Genomic DNA, 17,477 nt, shown 5'->3' with positions numbered 1-17,477 from the left:
GCGAAATCCAACCTCTTTTTTTTGTTAGCTTTTGAAATGAGAGGCTTTCGTTGAGGTACACGACCATGATAACCGGCCTTATGCAGGGTATTTCGGACTGTCTGTGAGCAAAATGTTTTCCCCAATTGTTCCTGCATTTTTTCACTAAATTTTACAGCCGAAATTTTTGGGTCTTTTGCCACTGCGCCAACAATGGATCGTTCCTCCCGATCAGAAAAAGTTTTTGGCCTCCCAGATCTGTAATTGCTTTCTATTTTTCCGCTGTTTATGTAATGGTTTATTACATGCCTTACACTGGAAAATGACTTATTGACAATTTGTCCTATTTCGCGCAATGATTTTTTTTCCAGGTACAGATTCAAAATGAGTTTCCGCACTTCAACGGTTATCTCTTTTCCGCGACCTATTTTGCTCAATCTGTAGTACATATGTCAAGGCAAGCAACACATTACTTAAAGTCAATTGCTCTAATTATTCATTAATATGCAATATCTAACAGAAGTCACCAACAACGGGATCAAAGGAAGTCAACTTAAAGAGGAATATGCAAAAAACATGATGTGTGCCAATACTTTTTTGATGTGTTTTTCGCTGTTTCTGAATTTTTTTCTAGATTTGGGGGGAGTGGGGGTTGAATGTGACGGTATATTTTCGATTGAATTTTATTTTGTTTCTACCAGTTACACTATGTACAAAAATAATTGAATGAGATTAATTTTTGTTGCTTTTGAACTATCTTTCTTTAGAAAATCAAAGTGTGCCAAAATTTTTTTGATTCACTGTATACATACCTTTAGTTAGACCTTCAAGAAACAGAATTTCGTAAAAACAATATCGTGTGACAAACATTCAGAAAGAAGAGGCTGTTCCCACTGAACGTCCAAGAATAGAGTTTCGAAGAAACCATAAAAGAAAGTAAATGGGGAGGGAAAGGATTGATCGATTATCGGTGATACTTCGAAGGTATTAAATAACACTCACATTACACATATTAATCATGAATGTGTATGCGAAAACTCTGTGCCATCTAGAAACCACCCGAGCCTGGTACCACCTATCACAAATCAATGAAAGCGGGAGCAAAAATTGCTTAAATTGATCTCTGTATTCCCAGGAGGTGACTTTTTTCTGCTCTCAAACCTCAATTAAATGCACGTCAAAGAAAATTTATGGCAAGGCGAGTTAATCAGTTTTACTGAGGCCTATTATAAAATCGACAAGTTGGACGACCACTATGTTAGAGTATCGTCTCGCCGGAAACTTTATTGAATAACAAGTACAACCGGGTATAACCGAACTTTTCATATTCTTGCAGCTTGAAAATATTAAAGCCAGGGAAATACTTTTAGGTACATAATGCCTGTTAGTTGTATGGGGTCCGTGGCGAGTTTTCACCCGATTTTATTCATTCTAAGTACAAACCTGTACCGTTATAAGAAAAAGACGCTCTCTCAATTTTATTAAGATAACTCACATATTGGTCGATATATGCGGTACAAAGTCACGTGCGAAAACCTTTAGAATAGGTATATGTGGACTCAGCGAAGTTTTGACCTCATTCAACTCATTTTTAATACACAGGGTCACTATTATCTGAAAAGGGTTTTTTGTAAATTTCTATTGTACATCCCATACATTCACCGATATTTCGGTCAGAAGTCAACTATGGATACCGGGGTCCACGTATTCGTTACCTATGGTCTTAAACAATTTGGACAATTTTTACCACAAGGTAGCATACTCTAAAGGCAATATTGCAAATTTTATTCCGTTATATTAATTGCTTCTTGATTTGCACTCGAAAGGAAAGAATCAGATGGAATTTAAAATTTTTTGTTATATGGGAAGTTGGCTAGGCTGTAATCCGATTTCGCCTATTTTCACAGTGTAACATAAAAATGTCAGGTGAATGTCCTGACATGATAAAATCTTTTTAATAAAGGTTAAGCTAGGTTATACTGGCCAACTATCACACCATACATAGACCTACTGGTCTTTAATAACGGTAAATGGAGGTTCAGTTCCTTCGAGACCGTATAAGTCGTATAAGAAAGAAGCAAGCGAGTTTTCCGAAGTGGCATTGGAATGAGATCTTGGTGATCCTGCATGTACTTAAGGCATTCCATTTCGCCCTGATGGACTTGTCTGCCCTTCCGCAAACTTCGTTGTATGTATCATCAGTAGTTTCATTTCCCTGAACTCCCTTGTGGCCTGGGCCGATACGTTTACTGATTCCCTGATTCTAAAGACGTTCTCTGATAATGCGATGTGAACTTATCGTTATGTTATTCTTATTAACAAATAGTCTTGTAATTAGTACAAAATGTAATGTTTTTCGGACTAGTTCAATTTCATTCATCTTTAATCCATTTCATGACTAATTATATACTTGTACTATATACATAATACATATGAACATTCTTTACGTTCGAATAGTGATAAGTTGGCTTCAGCTTAACTCTCTCTCTAAATCATATTTAAGTTTTCTGTGAAAGATACCTTTGCAATCCACAAGCCAGTTATTTGTGTAGTAAAATCTTAACTTGGCCTTTTCAAGCCGATAAGCTGAGCGATGACTGAGCGTAGCATTTGGATATCTCCTTCCAAAGCAATCAGGCAGCTGAATAGTAAAGTCTTTTCCTGGCAAATTATGCAAGTTGACTTGCAAACACTGTTCAGTTCTTCTCGAAAGCATACCATACATGCTAGTCACACCTTAATAGCCAGAGAGAATAAAATGTCACCACTATGTGTGTAAGGGATTTAATGAGGCATGACTATGAAACGTCGACGTGAAGATGTGACAGTTATGTGCATCTACCAAACTGAATGCTTACGGACCAGATTTGATAAAGTGCTGAATATGCAATACACATATGTACATACATATGTATGTAGGTAATGTTACGGTTGACAATGGCATATTTGCTGTCGTTTGCACAATATACAAATGTTTTGACATAAAAAGGGATGCCAAATATGACCTGCTAATATTGAAATTAATAAATTAAGAAACAAAAGATTTAGGTTGCCAAAAAGTTCGTAGAACCTATAAGGAAACCTCGAGTGTGTCAGCACCTTTTGATGTTGAAGCTACTAATCGTGATGAGATGTTGAGTGAACGACCGAAAAAGGATTCAAAAGCCAAACGACAATATAGATGTTTGATGACATTGGGATTGTTCATACGATTTTCGATATTAGGCGTTGCCAATGTTCTCGATAAATTGTAAAGAAAAGTGCGTCGTGCATCCTTTTTATCTAGATGGTCGGTTTCTTTGCAAACTACGAAAGCAGCCAATCCCATCACATCCAACAAGTTGCAAAATGTCCTCCGTTTCGTTGGCCGTTTTGTAGTGAAATGGGTAACCATCTGATTCATGCAGTCAACGCCGGCCTTTGTTGAATTATAAAATAAAATTGCTTCCGCTTTTTTGGCTTCACCTTCACAATCCTTTGTGTAGTGTAGGGTTGAAATCAAATTGACTGCCTTGTTCTTTTTCGGAACATAGCTACAAATCGAAACGAGATTATCGTGAAACCCGAAAAGAGTAGAAAGCAACAGACGGACAGATGGATTTTTTTTCTATTCTTCGGGTAAACACTTCTTATTGGCGCGAATAGTACCAACGAAAGCAAGTCCAATGGTAGCCAATCGTTTGGCTCCTGTCAGTGTTGTGAAAAAGTTGTCATCTAAGTTTGAGCAATACATTTTCTCCTTGGTTACTTCACGCTCTCCGCCATCCTTTTTCCCCGTGTACAATATACCTTGCAATGAGTATTTTGTTTGTGAGTCACATGCCCACCAGATTTTCACTGATAGTAAGAATTGCGTAAACTTTGTCTTGCCCACGATACGGAAACAATTGCTCATCAATCGTTAGATTTTCATGCGGCTCATAGTTTCTGGCGAGGTTTTCATTAAAAAAATTCTATATATCGCGAATTGCGGCGGCCTTATCAGATTGTAGTCGGAATGAACGTGTGCGGCCATCATCGAAACGGATATACCGCGTCAATAACTTGAATCGTTTGAGTGACATCGCCGCATCTGTTTGACACAAAAGTGGTGTAAACTGCATATTATTGTGCGAATGTCAATAAATGCATCAAGTTCGGTGCTAGTGAAATCCATCCAAGCTTTAGGTTTTGAGGTTAGATTTTCTGCATTCCATTTTGCAAATTGGTCTCTTCCATAACGATTTGTTTGACTGATGATAATGAATGAAATATTGGTAATAAAAAACTGTTTGAATACCTCAATGGGAACCGAGTTTTGTTGCTTCGGTCCAGGCCTAAAGCGCATAATATTGTGTGCACGAGTACGAATTGCTTCATTAGGCTCTTTTTTCCATTCTGTCCCATCTTTACCGTAGTAAGAAGTTTCAGTAGCAGCTGGAGTTTCACGCTCTTCTTCTTCTACACCATCGATTACTTCCTCTTCGTCGCTATCTAATATTTCATTCGGCTCGATTTCGATTTCATTTTCAATATCCGATGCATCTTCAAATGGCACATAATCGACATCTCTATCATCGTCATCACTTTCGAATGGATCCACTTCTTTACGCACAACATCATTATTTTCATTTTGAATGTCATTTACCAATGCTGATGTTAAGCGATCATAAAAATCTGCACTGATGTTTCTAGAACGTAATCGTGTATTATACACATATTCCACTTCATCACTTATTATTATAACCAAAGCGAACAGAATAATAAAAAACAAGATGAGAACTCGCGCGAAATATGCGTATTTTCACAGTAATTATATGTTAGCCAAGCACCATTGGTCTCGACTAAGGTGTAATATTATAATATCCTTTTTTCGTCCTTTTCGATACGATATCCTTGAATTTTTTTTCTGAATTCTATAGACAATAAAATTCTAGGAAGCTACCTGGAAGCGCAAGTCGTTTGCTACACTCTAAATATATTTAAATAACATTTAAAAACAAAATATGCCTGGCCAGACCCGTTGGTCTCGATGAGGGTTAAAGTTTAGGAGACAATTCTATAGAACACGGACGCCACGTCACAAAATCGGCTATATCTCCCAAAATAAGTCGAATTTTGAAAAATCCTTCCAAGGTCATGTTTTTTAAAGTCTAAACTTTCAAAATATGAAAGTCTAAACCCCTACCATTTGTTCAAAATTGACTCGGATTAGCCTGACTTGATCTTAGTAAGTAAGCGCTGGCACGTATTGTTCGGTTGGGTTTTCTCTCCTCAGCCTGCTGATCAGATGATATACCAAAAATTTGGCTTGAAAAATTTAGCAAAACGTTTTTTCTAGAATGCAAACTGTTGACAGTTTCCATTTCTTAATGACTGACCGATAATCTAGTAAATAATTATTGACTCATTCAATGAAATTCATGCCAAGAAACTCTTTCAAACATATTATCATATTCATATTAAACCTGACAGTGACCTATTACATGTCACTGATGTCGTATTCTGAGAATTCTAAGCTTTTGTTCTATCTTAATTACTTCAAATACAAACTTGCACATCAAGCCTTAACATTTCACTTTGCATTGGTTGACATTACCCACAAAATAGACTATATAACTGACTATAACTGTTTCCATGTTATTAGCTGCATATTTCCCTTTAATATGAATATCAATGGTATATACATGTGTACGGTATGTGAAAGTAATATCTCACATGTGGTTTCAGCTATTTACTCTTGCTCAGCTTTGACTTGCAGGGAGAATATGAATGAGCGAAGGATAAATTCAAGGTGGCGCAAAAATAACCTTCCGATGTTTTTTGGCTGTAATTTTTTTAAAAAATTAAAAACTTTGAATCTGCTTGTGGATTATTTTTATTTGTTCTTTTAAATTTTTTTACATCAAGTCGAGCAAATGATATCATGTAAATGACCGCCGCAACAGTTGATTGTCATTTGAGCCCTTTTTATGGCATTTTCCATCACTTTGGGCAGAACTTCCGGCGATAGGTTCTCACATTCTTGACGGATATTGTCTTTAAGAGCTGCAAGAGTCTGAGGCTTGTTGACATAAACCTGCGACTTCAAAAGGCCCCCCACAAAGAAGTCTGGAGCGGTCAAATCAGGCTACCAAAATTCGGTGTAAACATCGTCGACTGATACCCATTTGCGTGGCACGTCGTCTCGTCGATGTCGAAGGCGCTTCCATGACATCCTCGGCAACAGCAGCAATATTCTCTGCAGAACGGCTACTCCAGGGTCTGCCACGCCTGGCAGCATCTCGTGGCAACAAACAAGATCCCCATCTGACAAAAGTTGTCTTAAAAAATTGTGAAAAAACTTACCAATAAAATAAAGGCAGTCTCAGCTATTATCTGAAAAGTTTATCTAACGACCATAAGAATGATTATTCACCTTGGAAGTGTACAAAAAATTTTTCTCGACCCGTAACTCAGCATCATCCAATCAGAAAAGCAGACCAGTCATGGGCCAAGAGCGATTTAGAGAAAGCAAATGTTTTTTCGGCATACTTTGAAGGTCTTTTCAAACCATATGACACATCCAATGCAGCAGAAATGGAACCTCATACTTACGAGAATTATACCGAAATTCCTCTAATAACTAACGATGAGGTATGTGCAGAAATAAAAAACCTGAAGTCTAAAAAATCGCCTGAGTTTGACCTTATTACCAGTGAAATACTAAAACAGCTTCCTCACAACGTTAAATCTAAGATTACTGCTATAATGAATGCTACTATAATCAATACATATGTATCTATTTATTGGAAAACTGCAGAGGTGATTATGTGCAATAAACCTGGTAAGCCAGCGCATGAAATTACTTCGTATCAGCCCATATCTCTCCTACCAATACTCTCAAACTTTTGGAAAAACTGCTTGCTGGGCGTATTAACAACATAATTGAAGAGAGGAAGCTGCTTGGCTTTCGAAAAAATCACTCCACTATTGACCAAGTACAATACATTGGCTAACTCGAGTCATTGAAAATGCCTTTGAAGAAAAAAATTTTGCTCCGCCGTTTTCCTCGACGTGTCTAAAGCCTTTAATAAAGTTTGCCATGGCGGGCTTCTAAACAAAATTAAAATGCTTTTACCAAAAAAATATTACAATATTTTAAAATCATACCTTTCGGATCGTTTTTTTTTTCGAATTAAACATTGAGATATGTACTTGGTTTAAAGGAAATAAAGGCTGGTGTTCCTCAGGGTAGTGTGTTAGGACCCATCCTTTACCTACTCTATACGTGCGATCTACCACATGACGACAATTGTATTACAGCAACATTTGCAGATGATACTGCGATTCTGTCTGTCGGCAAAAAACACAGACTGCATCAATTGCAAGATTGCAGGAACATTTAAACAAAATATTTGAATGGACAGCTAAATGGCGAATAAAATTAAACGAGACTAAATCAGTAGACATTGATTTCACATACAACAATGCTAGATGCCTCTGTAGTTAAACGATGTGCAAATACCATATCACAATACTGCGAAATACCTAGGCATGATCCTGGACACAAAACTTAGATGGAGTGCACATGTCAAAAAGAAAAAAGAAGAATTAGAAATAAAATTCAGAAACATGTATTGGCTATTGGGTAGAAACTCTGCATTATCCACATATAACAAAGTTAATCAAAATCAAATAAATAGTCACCAATAACCCGCATTCTGGAGCAGTGTAGCGTACCATTGTTTATTTACAAGGTCTGTCGCAAAAGAAACAGAACTTTTTAAATATAACTGTTTCTGATGGCGCCATCTATTAGTGGGTATATGAAATAAAAAGTTTGATCTCTTGTTGACATTTCGTAAAATTTTAAGACAATTGGATAACTACAATCGATGTTATCGATCAAAAAGTGACAGCAGCTTTTGGTCATCGGTCGTAAAATGCATTTTGAACAAAGAGCAAATATTAAATTTTGTTTTAAACTTGGGAAAACGTTTACTGAAACATTTCAAATGATAAAAAAGTTTATGGTGATCAGTGCCTATCCCGTAGTAATGTGCATGAGTGGTTTAAGCGATTTCAAGAAGGTCGTGAGGACCTCTGTGACGATCAGAAGTCGGTCGTCTTCAAAAGTCAAAAATAAAGACAATGCTGATTTGTTTTTACGATTCCGAGGGTATTGTACACCGAGAGTTCGTCTTAGGACATTTCAGCTATCCAAAAGGCGACGACCGATACTCTCAAGAGCATTCTGAAAAATTACCTTAAACACTCATTTGAAATGCTAATTGACCGGGCTAAACGCTGTATCAAAGCACAAAAGCACAAAGCTTTGAATAAAAAAATATAACTTTTGAAAAATATTAATTTTTTGTTGTTTTTTTTTAACAGTCCTGTTTCTTTTGCGACAGACCTTGTACGTGTATTTCGCATGTGTTTACTACACAAATGTCAAAACAGAACTGACATTAGAGGTCAATTGTAAAATTTATAGCATCTCTAGGAGGATTACTTTGTAGAAGGTGGCGCATTGCGGTGTGTAGAATTTCTTAAATTTCCAAGTAGAGCCCGAATGTAGACTCTGAGTTAAAATAAATAATATTTTTGGAATACCTCGTTACCTCTGAAAGTACAAGTATAATACTTATTTAGCAACTAAGAGTTAGTACCATATATGTGTGTTATAAATTATCTAAAACCTCTATATTTTCTCTTATAGTATTTTAGCGTGTGAACCCATCGCAGGTTTCTAGTGACGATTAAACGGAGTAGGTCAGTCGATGCCGAATATTGTTATAACACTTTGATACTACATATATACTCGCATTTGAGAACTAAAAATAGTTGGTATTCTATATTATGAATAAAGACAAAATATATTTTTTTCATTTTTTTTTAATCAAGTACAGAGATATCTGCGCCGAGAACACAAAACTTCGCCAGTTGCCTTTATCCTTTGAGTCGCACATCCCATGTGCAGTCATGTCGCTATGCACTTTTTTTTGAGTTTGAAGGGGGAATCTTCGAAAGATACCATCATTTTTCCGGACGGTATGCACGATTCATATTGGTCGCTGCAACAGTGACTAAGACAATACATCCTAAAGCCTCAACTTCATCGACATTGCCAAGCCAAGCGTAACCATTCGGCTCGTCAGTCACGCCATTCTGGTTTACTCCTCATTCATTATTCTCATTTCGCTGCGTTACCACACTTTTCTTCTTAGATCTTTTAGAACTATAGTACACCACGCTCTCACGCTATCGATTCAGTCATTAACCGCACTAAATTATCCAGTGTCACTCGTTCCGTTGTCAATTTCTATAGATCGGTTCTCTCCTTCTCATCCGCTGTTGTCGCAGAACAATTCGTCCCGTCGTCATGGCCATATTTGTAGAGATACTCTCTAACACACCGTGCCCCGTCAAAAACTGCGTTATGTAGAAATCTGTTTCTCCATGTTTTCTATCTAACCCTGCTTGTACACTTTTTATTAGCCTGTGGGTCCATCTCCCCGTTGTAGCTGCATCCCATCGTTGTCGCACTTGGTCCATTTGATGTGTAGGCGTCCTGCTTCCGTTGTCCATCCATGGGTCTCGAATCGAAAGAGCTTTTCACTGGAGCATCACCTCTTTTGCGAACGAAACGCATTAATTGGATTTGTATGCTCTTAAATATACCTATCCATGCCGCCGTAGAGCTCATAGAGTTCGTGGTTCAATCTTCTTCGATATAAGTACATTGTTCACGGAGACGGTTTCAAAGCTCTTGCAAATATTTCTTCTCTCGAATGCTCCAAGTGCTTTCTCATCTCAATTCGTCAACGTCCATGTTTTCGCGGGACGGGAATAATGTGAAACTTATGGATCATAATTTTTGTTCATCGAGAGAGGGATCTGCTTTTAAATTGCATACCGAGCCCACAGTAGCACCAGTTGCCAAGAGTTATTCTGCTCTTGATAACATATAATATAATATAATAAGTCTTCAACTTTTAAAATAACTGCCAACAGTGAAATAATTTCCCAGATGCGAACAATCTTGGAGTGTGGCCTCCAGGTTCTTTGTCTTGCCCTCAATCACCACAAGACCATTCTCATTCGTCTCATTTTCCGGGATAAAAGAGACTGCGCTTGTCAATATCATCTACTTACACCAATAACATTGTACTTTTAGTAAAATATAGTTTCTAGTATCTTCTTTCTTCTTTCTGAGCGCTAAAACCTTCGGGGCAAACTTAATATATACATATGTATATTATATATTATATGACCGGTCACGGTATCAAATTTTCAAATGCACTGAATTATTTGAACCAAATTTCATTTCTAATAACGGGTGGGACATATAAAATTTTAAATTTAAAAAGTCAATAAAAAAAACGGCTTGATATTTTTCAAAGGTCAATTCGGATAAATGACCACCACGGCTGAGTTTTCAGTAGCTTATCCGACCCACCCAATTTTGGAGTACTTTCTCGATGGTTTCAGGCCTTATGGCAGCTACAGCAGCTTGAATCTCGTACTTTAGATCTTGAATTGTTTCTGGATGGTTGGCGTAACATTTATCTTTAACAGCTTTCCACAGAAAATACTCCAACGGAGTTAAATCGCAGCTTCTCGGAGGCCAATTCACATCACCTCTTTTGCTGATTATGCGATTTTCGAGGATAGGGCGTAAAAGATTGAGTGTAGCGTTTGCTGTATGGCACATAGCGCCGTCCTGCTGGAACCAAATGTTGTCCAAGTCTTCCTCTTCCATTTGCTTGAAGAAAAATTCGGTTAACATTGCGCGATATCGCTCACCATTGATGGTTACGGCGGTTCCTTCTTCATTTTCAAAGAAAGATGGGCCGATGATTCCTCCAGATCAAAATCCGCACCATACAGTGATTCTTGCTGGGTGCATTGGCTTCTCGACGATTACGTGCGGATTTTCTGTGCCCCAAATGCGACAATTCTGCTTGTTAACGTAACCATCGAGGTGGAAATGAGCCTTGTCCGAAAAGATGATTTTTCGGTCAAATTGACCATCCTCGGTCAAACGATCTTCTGCCCAATCTGCGAACTGTTTTCCAGTTTTCTTCTAGTGAATAGCGACCCATTTCGCAAATTTTAGACTTTTTACTGAATATCTGTCACTTTCCGAATGGTATTTGACGTTTCCAATGTCAAAATATAGATAATTCAAATTTAAAACGTTAGATGGCCCACCCGTTATTTTCATAACCAGCACACTCCAACCGCGTTTGGAAATAAGCCAAAATGACTACAACGATTGCAAAATTTTCGAATCAAAAAAGTTGTCAATATGAAACTCATTATAAATAGTTCCCTTAATATCTAGCTAATATGTTAAAAGATTAGGGAAATAAAAGGATGTCGGGCTGCTTGAGGAGTGTCCCACTCTTGCCATTAAAAAATTTAGCATAAAGCTTATGTTTATGATATTTATGTTTTAAACGATAACATACGAATTAGTATAACATTTTTTAACAACTTTCAAATTTTTTTCAGTTGCAAATCATTGCGCACACCGGCCAACACATTGGTCATCAATTTGGCTGTAAGTGATCTTCTCATGTTAATGAAATGTCCCATTGCGATCTTTAATAATTTCAAGCAGGGTCCAGCGCTTGGTGATATTGGTAAGTATGGAGTATATAAGATATTTTTAGTTATATAACAGATATACATTATATATGTATATAATATGCATATGTGACCTGGTCTACGGAAAGGGAGCTTAGGTGTCAAAAAATCAATTTTCACTTTTTAGTTGATTCGGATGGAAGATGAGATGTTTTTTCACACGTGATAGAATCCAAAAAGTCATAACTTTTCGCACGTTAGCTCCCTCTTCGTAGACCAGGTCACATATAATTAGACAGATTTGATATATTAACCGAAAACATAATTATAATTGTGATGTTAATGCAAATCATTCTGTCATTTTCTCTCTCTCACTCTTGACAGGTTGTCGCATTTACGGCTTCGTTGGCGGTCTCAGTGGCACCGCATCAATAGGGACTCTAACTGCCATAGCACTCGATCGGTACAATGTAGTCGTACATCCGCTCGACCCGCTGCGCAAGACAGCCAAAGTGCGTTCCGCTTATATAATCACACTAATTTGGATTTACAGTTTTGCCTTCTCCATTGTGCCAGCGCTAGATATTGGTCTATCTGTGTATGTGCCGGAAGGTTTCCTCACCACTTGTAGTTTCGATTATCTGGACAAAGGTGTGGGACCGCGCATATTTATGTTCTCATTCTTTGTAGCCGCTTGGTGTGTACCCTTCGGCATCATTTGTTTCTCCTACTTCTACATACTGAAAGTGGTGTTCGCCGCTAATCGTATACAATCTAGCAAAGACAAAAATAAGACTGAACAAAAATTGGCGCTCATAGTGGTGGGCATAATCGGTTTGTGGTTTCTAGCCTGGACACCGTACTCCATCGTTGCGATGATGGGCGTTTTTGGCAAACAAAAATATCTAACCCCACTGGGTTCCATGATACCGGCACTCTTCTGCAAGACTGCCGCCTGCATTGATCCATACTTCTATGCGGCGACACATCCGCGGTTTCGCATGGAATTCCGACGTCTGTGGCTGGGTCGCGGCCACTTGCGGCGCAGCTCAACGACGCGCTCCTCATATCTGACACGTTCGTCGACGCGCCGTTTACGCGTTATCAGCGATGTGGACGTGCGAAATCGCAGCATTGAAAATACGAAAAAGCAAAATAATTTGCAGGCTCTGCAGGAAGTGACAGAGGAGAACGATGAGGATTATGACTTTTCAATACCGGGAAATTTTAGTGACGGCATAGAGCAAAGCCGTTTTTAATAGAAGGTGGCACATGTTTTTAAATGTAAATAGGACAGTTGTTGTAGTCGCAGAATAATACTGTTATACGCATAAAAAACTCCGTTAGTTTACTAAGTACATGAAAACTCGTATGTAGCTATATGTATGTTGGAAGGTGTGTAGGTGATATGTGATTTATGAAAACGTAGTTTACGTATGCATTCTTAACCTCAAATAATACACTAGTTTAAAAATAAGTAAGATACACTGATATGGTATCCTGTAACCACGGTTTACGTTAGGCTAAAGATCACAGAACCACCTGAGCATATACTAAATGTATGTTGTACAATAATCTGTTGGTTATTGTAGTAAATTCTATGGATAAATTAGAAAATCTCAGTTAAATCATTCATGGAATTTATTTGGATATAAGGAACGTATTTTTAAGAGATTTTCAGGCTAAATTAGGGAAATCGTAGCGCTATTAAAGCTAATTCATACCTACCATAATGAACGATGAAGCACTCGTTGTTATTAGCAAAGATGAGACTATTAGATTAGTAGACGTCATAAAAAATCATCATAAATGAGTTTGGCATCGCTGTGATTGATGATCAATGCTTATTATTATTCATTAAGTTCAATATTAATTTAAGCATGAAAATGCTTAGATATAGAATACCATATTGCTTACTAGAACATTTATTTTGTGAGCATTTTGATATGGCTAGGCAATATAATCATTTTCATAATCTATGTTCCAAAAAAGATGACAACAAGATACAAAGTTAAAATAAATAGGGTTGACTCATCCACTCAATGGAAAAGACTGTAGGAAGATGATCGAAGTACTAACCGATCAGATGGCGATACACGCTCACAGAATGGGCTAACAGATCTAGAAGACTGCAGGAAATGTCTAGAGCAATATATCAGGGAAACAATAGAGCATCTCTTGTGCACTTGTCCCGTATTGGCAAGACTACACTTCAATCATCTAGGATCCCACGGTATGATACACTGGAGGATGTATCGTTAGTGAGGCCACAGAGTCAGATGACATTCTATTCAGTTGAAGGCATTCTTAAAGATGATTACTTCTCATAGATCTAGTAACTGAACTCCATCTGGTATCACAAAGGACCAAAACTGGTCTACCAGATTAACCTAACTGAACCTAAGATTCTACATGATATTAATAAACCATTTAAGAAACTGTTGGTGAAAGATGTATTCTCATAGGTATCTCAATTGATAGCACCTTTTCATAGTAGGTGTCAGGTTTTCTGATAAGATCTGTTTAAATATAAACTCAAAAGCTAAGCTGCGCTAATTACATGCCTTGGTCTACAAAATAACCACAAACCCTACCATCATTGGAGGATATAAGTATAAGGTCTAGTAAAAATAAATCCAATATTATTTAGATAACCTTAGTAATCGATATTAGGCGTTGTATAAGTGTGATAGAGTTAATATATGACGTTAGAAAGATAAAATTTCGTAAAACCTCTCAGACTATTTTTTCATTATTGGCTTTGCATTTTTGAGCATCCGACAAAAATTGAAGACAGCAAAGAGAAAATGCGACACATTGTACAGTTTATCTTCGATATCGGGGAGCCAAGCATCTGAAATGTGAATATGGACCTGATATAGTAATTCCGATGTCAAAGATACACCACGCTCTGGAAGACCAGTCGTCGAGAATATCGATAAAATAATGGAAATCAAGTCCGACCGCCATGTAAGCACTGTTTTGATTGCCCAAGAGCTAAACATTGTACAAAAACCGTTTGGTACCATTTAAATAAGGCTGGATATAAAAAGAAGCTCGGTGTATATGAGAAGAGTTAATGAAAAAAACCGAATGAACCAAATTCCAATTGAACCGAATCGCAAGAAATCGATCCCTTTCGGAGTCATTGCCAAGCCAGGATATGTTTTCAGGAAGGGTTTGCTAAATCGTCCAGCAGTGGACAACTGACTAAGATAAGATAAGACTACCGTGGTGGAGACTAAGATAAGATAAGATAAATAGGTTTGAACAGATCGTGTATGGTATGAGGTCCCACCGCGAAGAAGCCTTCCTCGCGTTCTACCATGTTAGTCGGAGAGGCCGAGCTCATCAGCCAGTTCATTCCTGGCTATACCTTTGTGACCGGCACCAAGATGAGGTGCACTTGGTTACGTTCCGCTAGATTATTCAGTCGTTCTCTACACTCCTGCACCAGTAGCGATTTGATCTTATAGGCAGAGACTGCTTTAAGTGCCGCTTGACTGTCGCTACGTATGGTTATACTTTCGTTGCGATAGTTGTGTTGTTGATTTATCTCTACTCACCGACTTATGGCAAAGACTTCTGCTCGAATAATGCTCGGAAAACTTCCCATAAGTATGGAGAATTTGGTGCGTTCGACGCCCATAAGCAATAGCTCGAGAGTGGAATCAATCCATTCAGCCTTGCTGCTAAATGCGACCTTGAACTTCTTGGTGAAGTTTATCCTTTTGGTAATGATGTCCCTTGAGAGAAGAACCATTGATATTACACCACTTAATTCTTTCATCCGCTGTCATTTGGAGCAGTGTGTGTTTGGCTTGTGTTGAATCGGTTTCCATCAGTAAAAATCCAGGCTGCACATATCGATTCTGACTCGCCAAAAGCTTTGGGTGCTTGGTTGCAATATCCTTTTGTATCCATCTTGTAATTTGGGCTTGCTGTCAAGCGATTACCACCTGTCCCTGTCTATGGATGTGACAATTGACTGTCGCAATTTTTTCCCAAAATATTGAGGCAAGGTGAGCACTGAGACACAAGGAGTTTTACAGGCTAGAATCTACTCAGGATATATAAGGATAAGGTGTTAATCTGAGTAGTTTGAGGAATAGCTTTCCCCTTCACACAGTTTCTAAAATAAAAGACATATATCTTATTATTATATTATACTATTATTGACGCTCTTATTGTAAAGCTTTTGATAATATGTTCGTAAGAATGTAGTGTGCGCCTCATTGCCTGAAAAATTTTAACCAGTGTCCGATCAACTGACGTTAGAAATAGACTAAAAGATTTCCCATTACCATCCATAATAAAAATAAAAAAATTCCAAGACTTTTTTTTAGATTTTTGCTCGGCCATTGTGATGTTTCTGACAGTACATAGTAGCCATTGGGTCCAACTCGTTCGACCTTGTAATGATGTATGACTTAAGAACAACTGATTTAATGTTAAGGACCACGTAGGTTTGTAATAGTCAAATAGGAATACATGCTTGTAATGTACGAAATGAAGTACCTGCTATCGAAAATGAACGAATTTGTAGTTTCTACTATTATTAATGTGTAATGCAACTAATTTATCGTTAACGGCATAAAATTTACTACTAAAATTATTGCTTTGAATAATAAGAGTCATGAGTACTTAGTCTAATTTGAAAATACATAATGCATACTGATTATTGTTTGCTTATAAATACATATATACGCATAAATGCACATAAGTACATACATTCTACTTACAATCATATCGAAAATAAAACTTTTTTCATGTACATACTTAGTAGAAAAACGTTCGTTGTGTGATCATTGTTTGAAATCGTTTTGCGTTTTGGGCATTCGACGCATCCGCCAACTGAAAATGATAAAAGATAATTACGCCAAAAGGAAAATATTTACCTGTGTAACGATGTAACGGTGTACGGGGTATCATTGTTAATGAGCAGCAATATGCTGATATAGAAATGCGTACAGTGGTGTGCAATTAAATAGGGATAAGTAAGCAAAATTATTTTTTTTCTTTTTATTTTTTGTATATTTTGATAGTCTATACTTTTAGAAATAACGTACTAAAATTTATATAAGTGCTTCTTGAGCTTACAATGGCCAGTGTAGAAGGCGACAAGTAGCCTGAGTTTGTCCCTTGGGTGGTTAATTACAAATTTAAACTTCTTAAGCTTGCAACCACTCATTAATAACTTGCCATGGCGCATGCCTAGGAGTTGTTGCCAATACTTCTCCCTACCAACTGCTTCATCCTTGCTGAGCAAGATTGACACTGTCCCTAAGCAGTAGCTCGAAAGCGGAATCGTTCCATTTTGTCTTATTGATGATGGTAACTTCAAACTTCCTACAGAAGTTAACCTTTTTGGCAATGCTATCCCTTGGGAGAAGAGCCCGTGGTATTTCGCCACTTAGGTACTTCATGAGTTGGAAAGAGATTACCTTACCTCTTCCAAACCATTCTGCTGTCATTTGGAGCAGTGCGTGTTTGGCAACTTGACCGATTAGTAGGTGAAATGTTTTGGAATTTATAGCAGCTTACAATAAGATTTTATGACTTTTAACTTCAGATTGAGTTACACCTGAGACCTCACCACAGACTCTTAGTATGCAGAAACATAAACAAACTTTCGCTTGTTGTTTAGTTTCTATTTGTATGAGCTGACTTTGCAACCCTATATGTGAAAAGTCAAGAAACAAGTAGTATTTGTATCGGCTTTGATTACAGTCATATTTTAGTAGTATAAAGAACTGAATCGGCCATAAAACTTGAGGGCGATTGAAAAAGATTGCTGAGAGCAAACCAGAAGCAAGTTCACTAAGTAAATTCGTTTTTTTTCTGATTCAATTTAACCACGATTTTTTTTTATTGTGTGAAACATTTTATGAAATTTTATATTCTCCATTTTATTCCAACACCTTGTGTCATTTTTCGGGTAG

The 17,477-nt window shown here is 37.5% G+C and overlaps 1 protein-coding gene across 2 annotated transcripts in view; it reads left to right on the top strand.

Moving 5' to 3' along the window:
* LOC126761601 (neuropeptide SIFamide receptor) overlaps positions 1–15,323 on the top strand; it is a 123,514-nt gene extending 108,191 nt beyond the window's left edge. For both annotated transcript variants that reach the window (XM_050477922.1, XM_050477921.1), the window contains exons 4-5: positions 11,461–11,591; positions 11,920–15,323. In XM_050477922.1, the coding sequence (XP_050333879.1) occupies positions 11,461–11,591; positions 11,920–12,794 (1,006 nt within the window). In that variant the 3' untranslated portion in view covers positions 12,795–15,323. The remainder of the gene's footprint in view (positions 1–11,460; positions 11,592–11,919) is intronic.
* The last annotated feature ends 2,154 nt before the right edge of the window (positions 15,324–17,477 follow it).

Source organism: Bactrocera neohumeralis, chromosome 6 (genome assembly GCF_024586455.1).
Source record: "Bactrocera neohumeralis isolate Rockhampton chromosome 6, APGP_CSIRO_Bneo_wtdbg2-racon-allhic-juicebox.fasta_v2, whole genome shotgun sequence".
Lineage (NCBI taxonomy): Eukaryota > Metazoa > Arthropoda > Insecta > Diptera > Tephritidae > Bactrocera > Bactrocera neohumeralis.
Note: the sequence above shows the minus strand (reverse complement) of the source record. Positions and strands in the feature narration are given on the sequence as shown.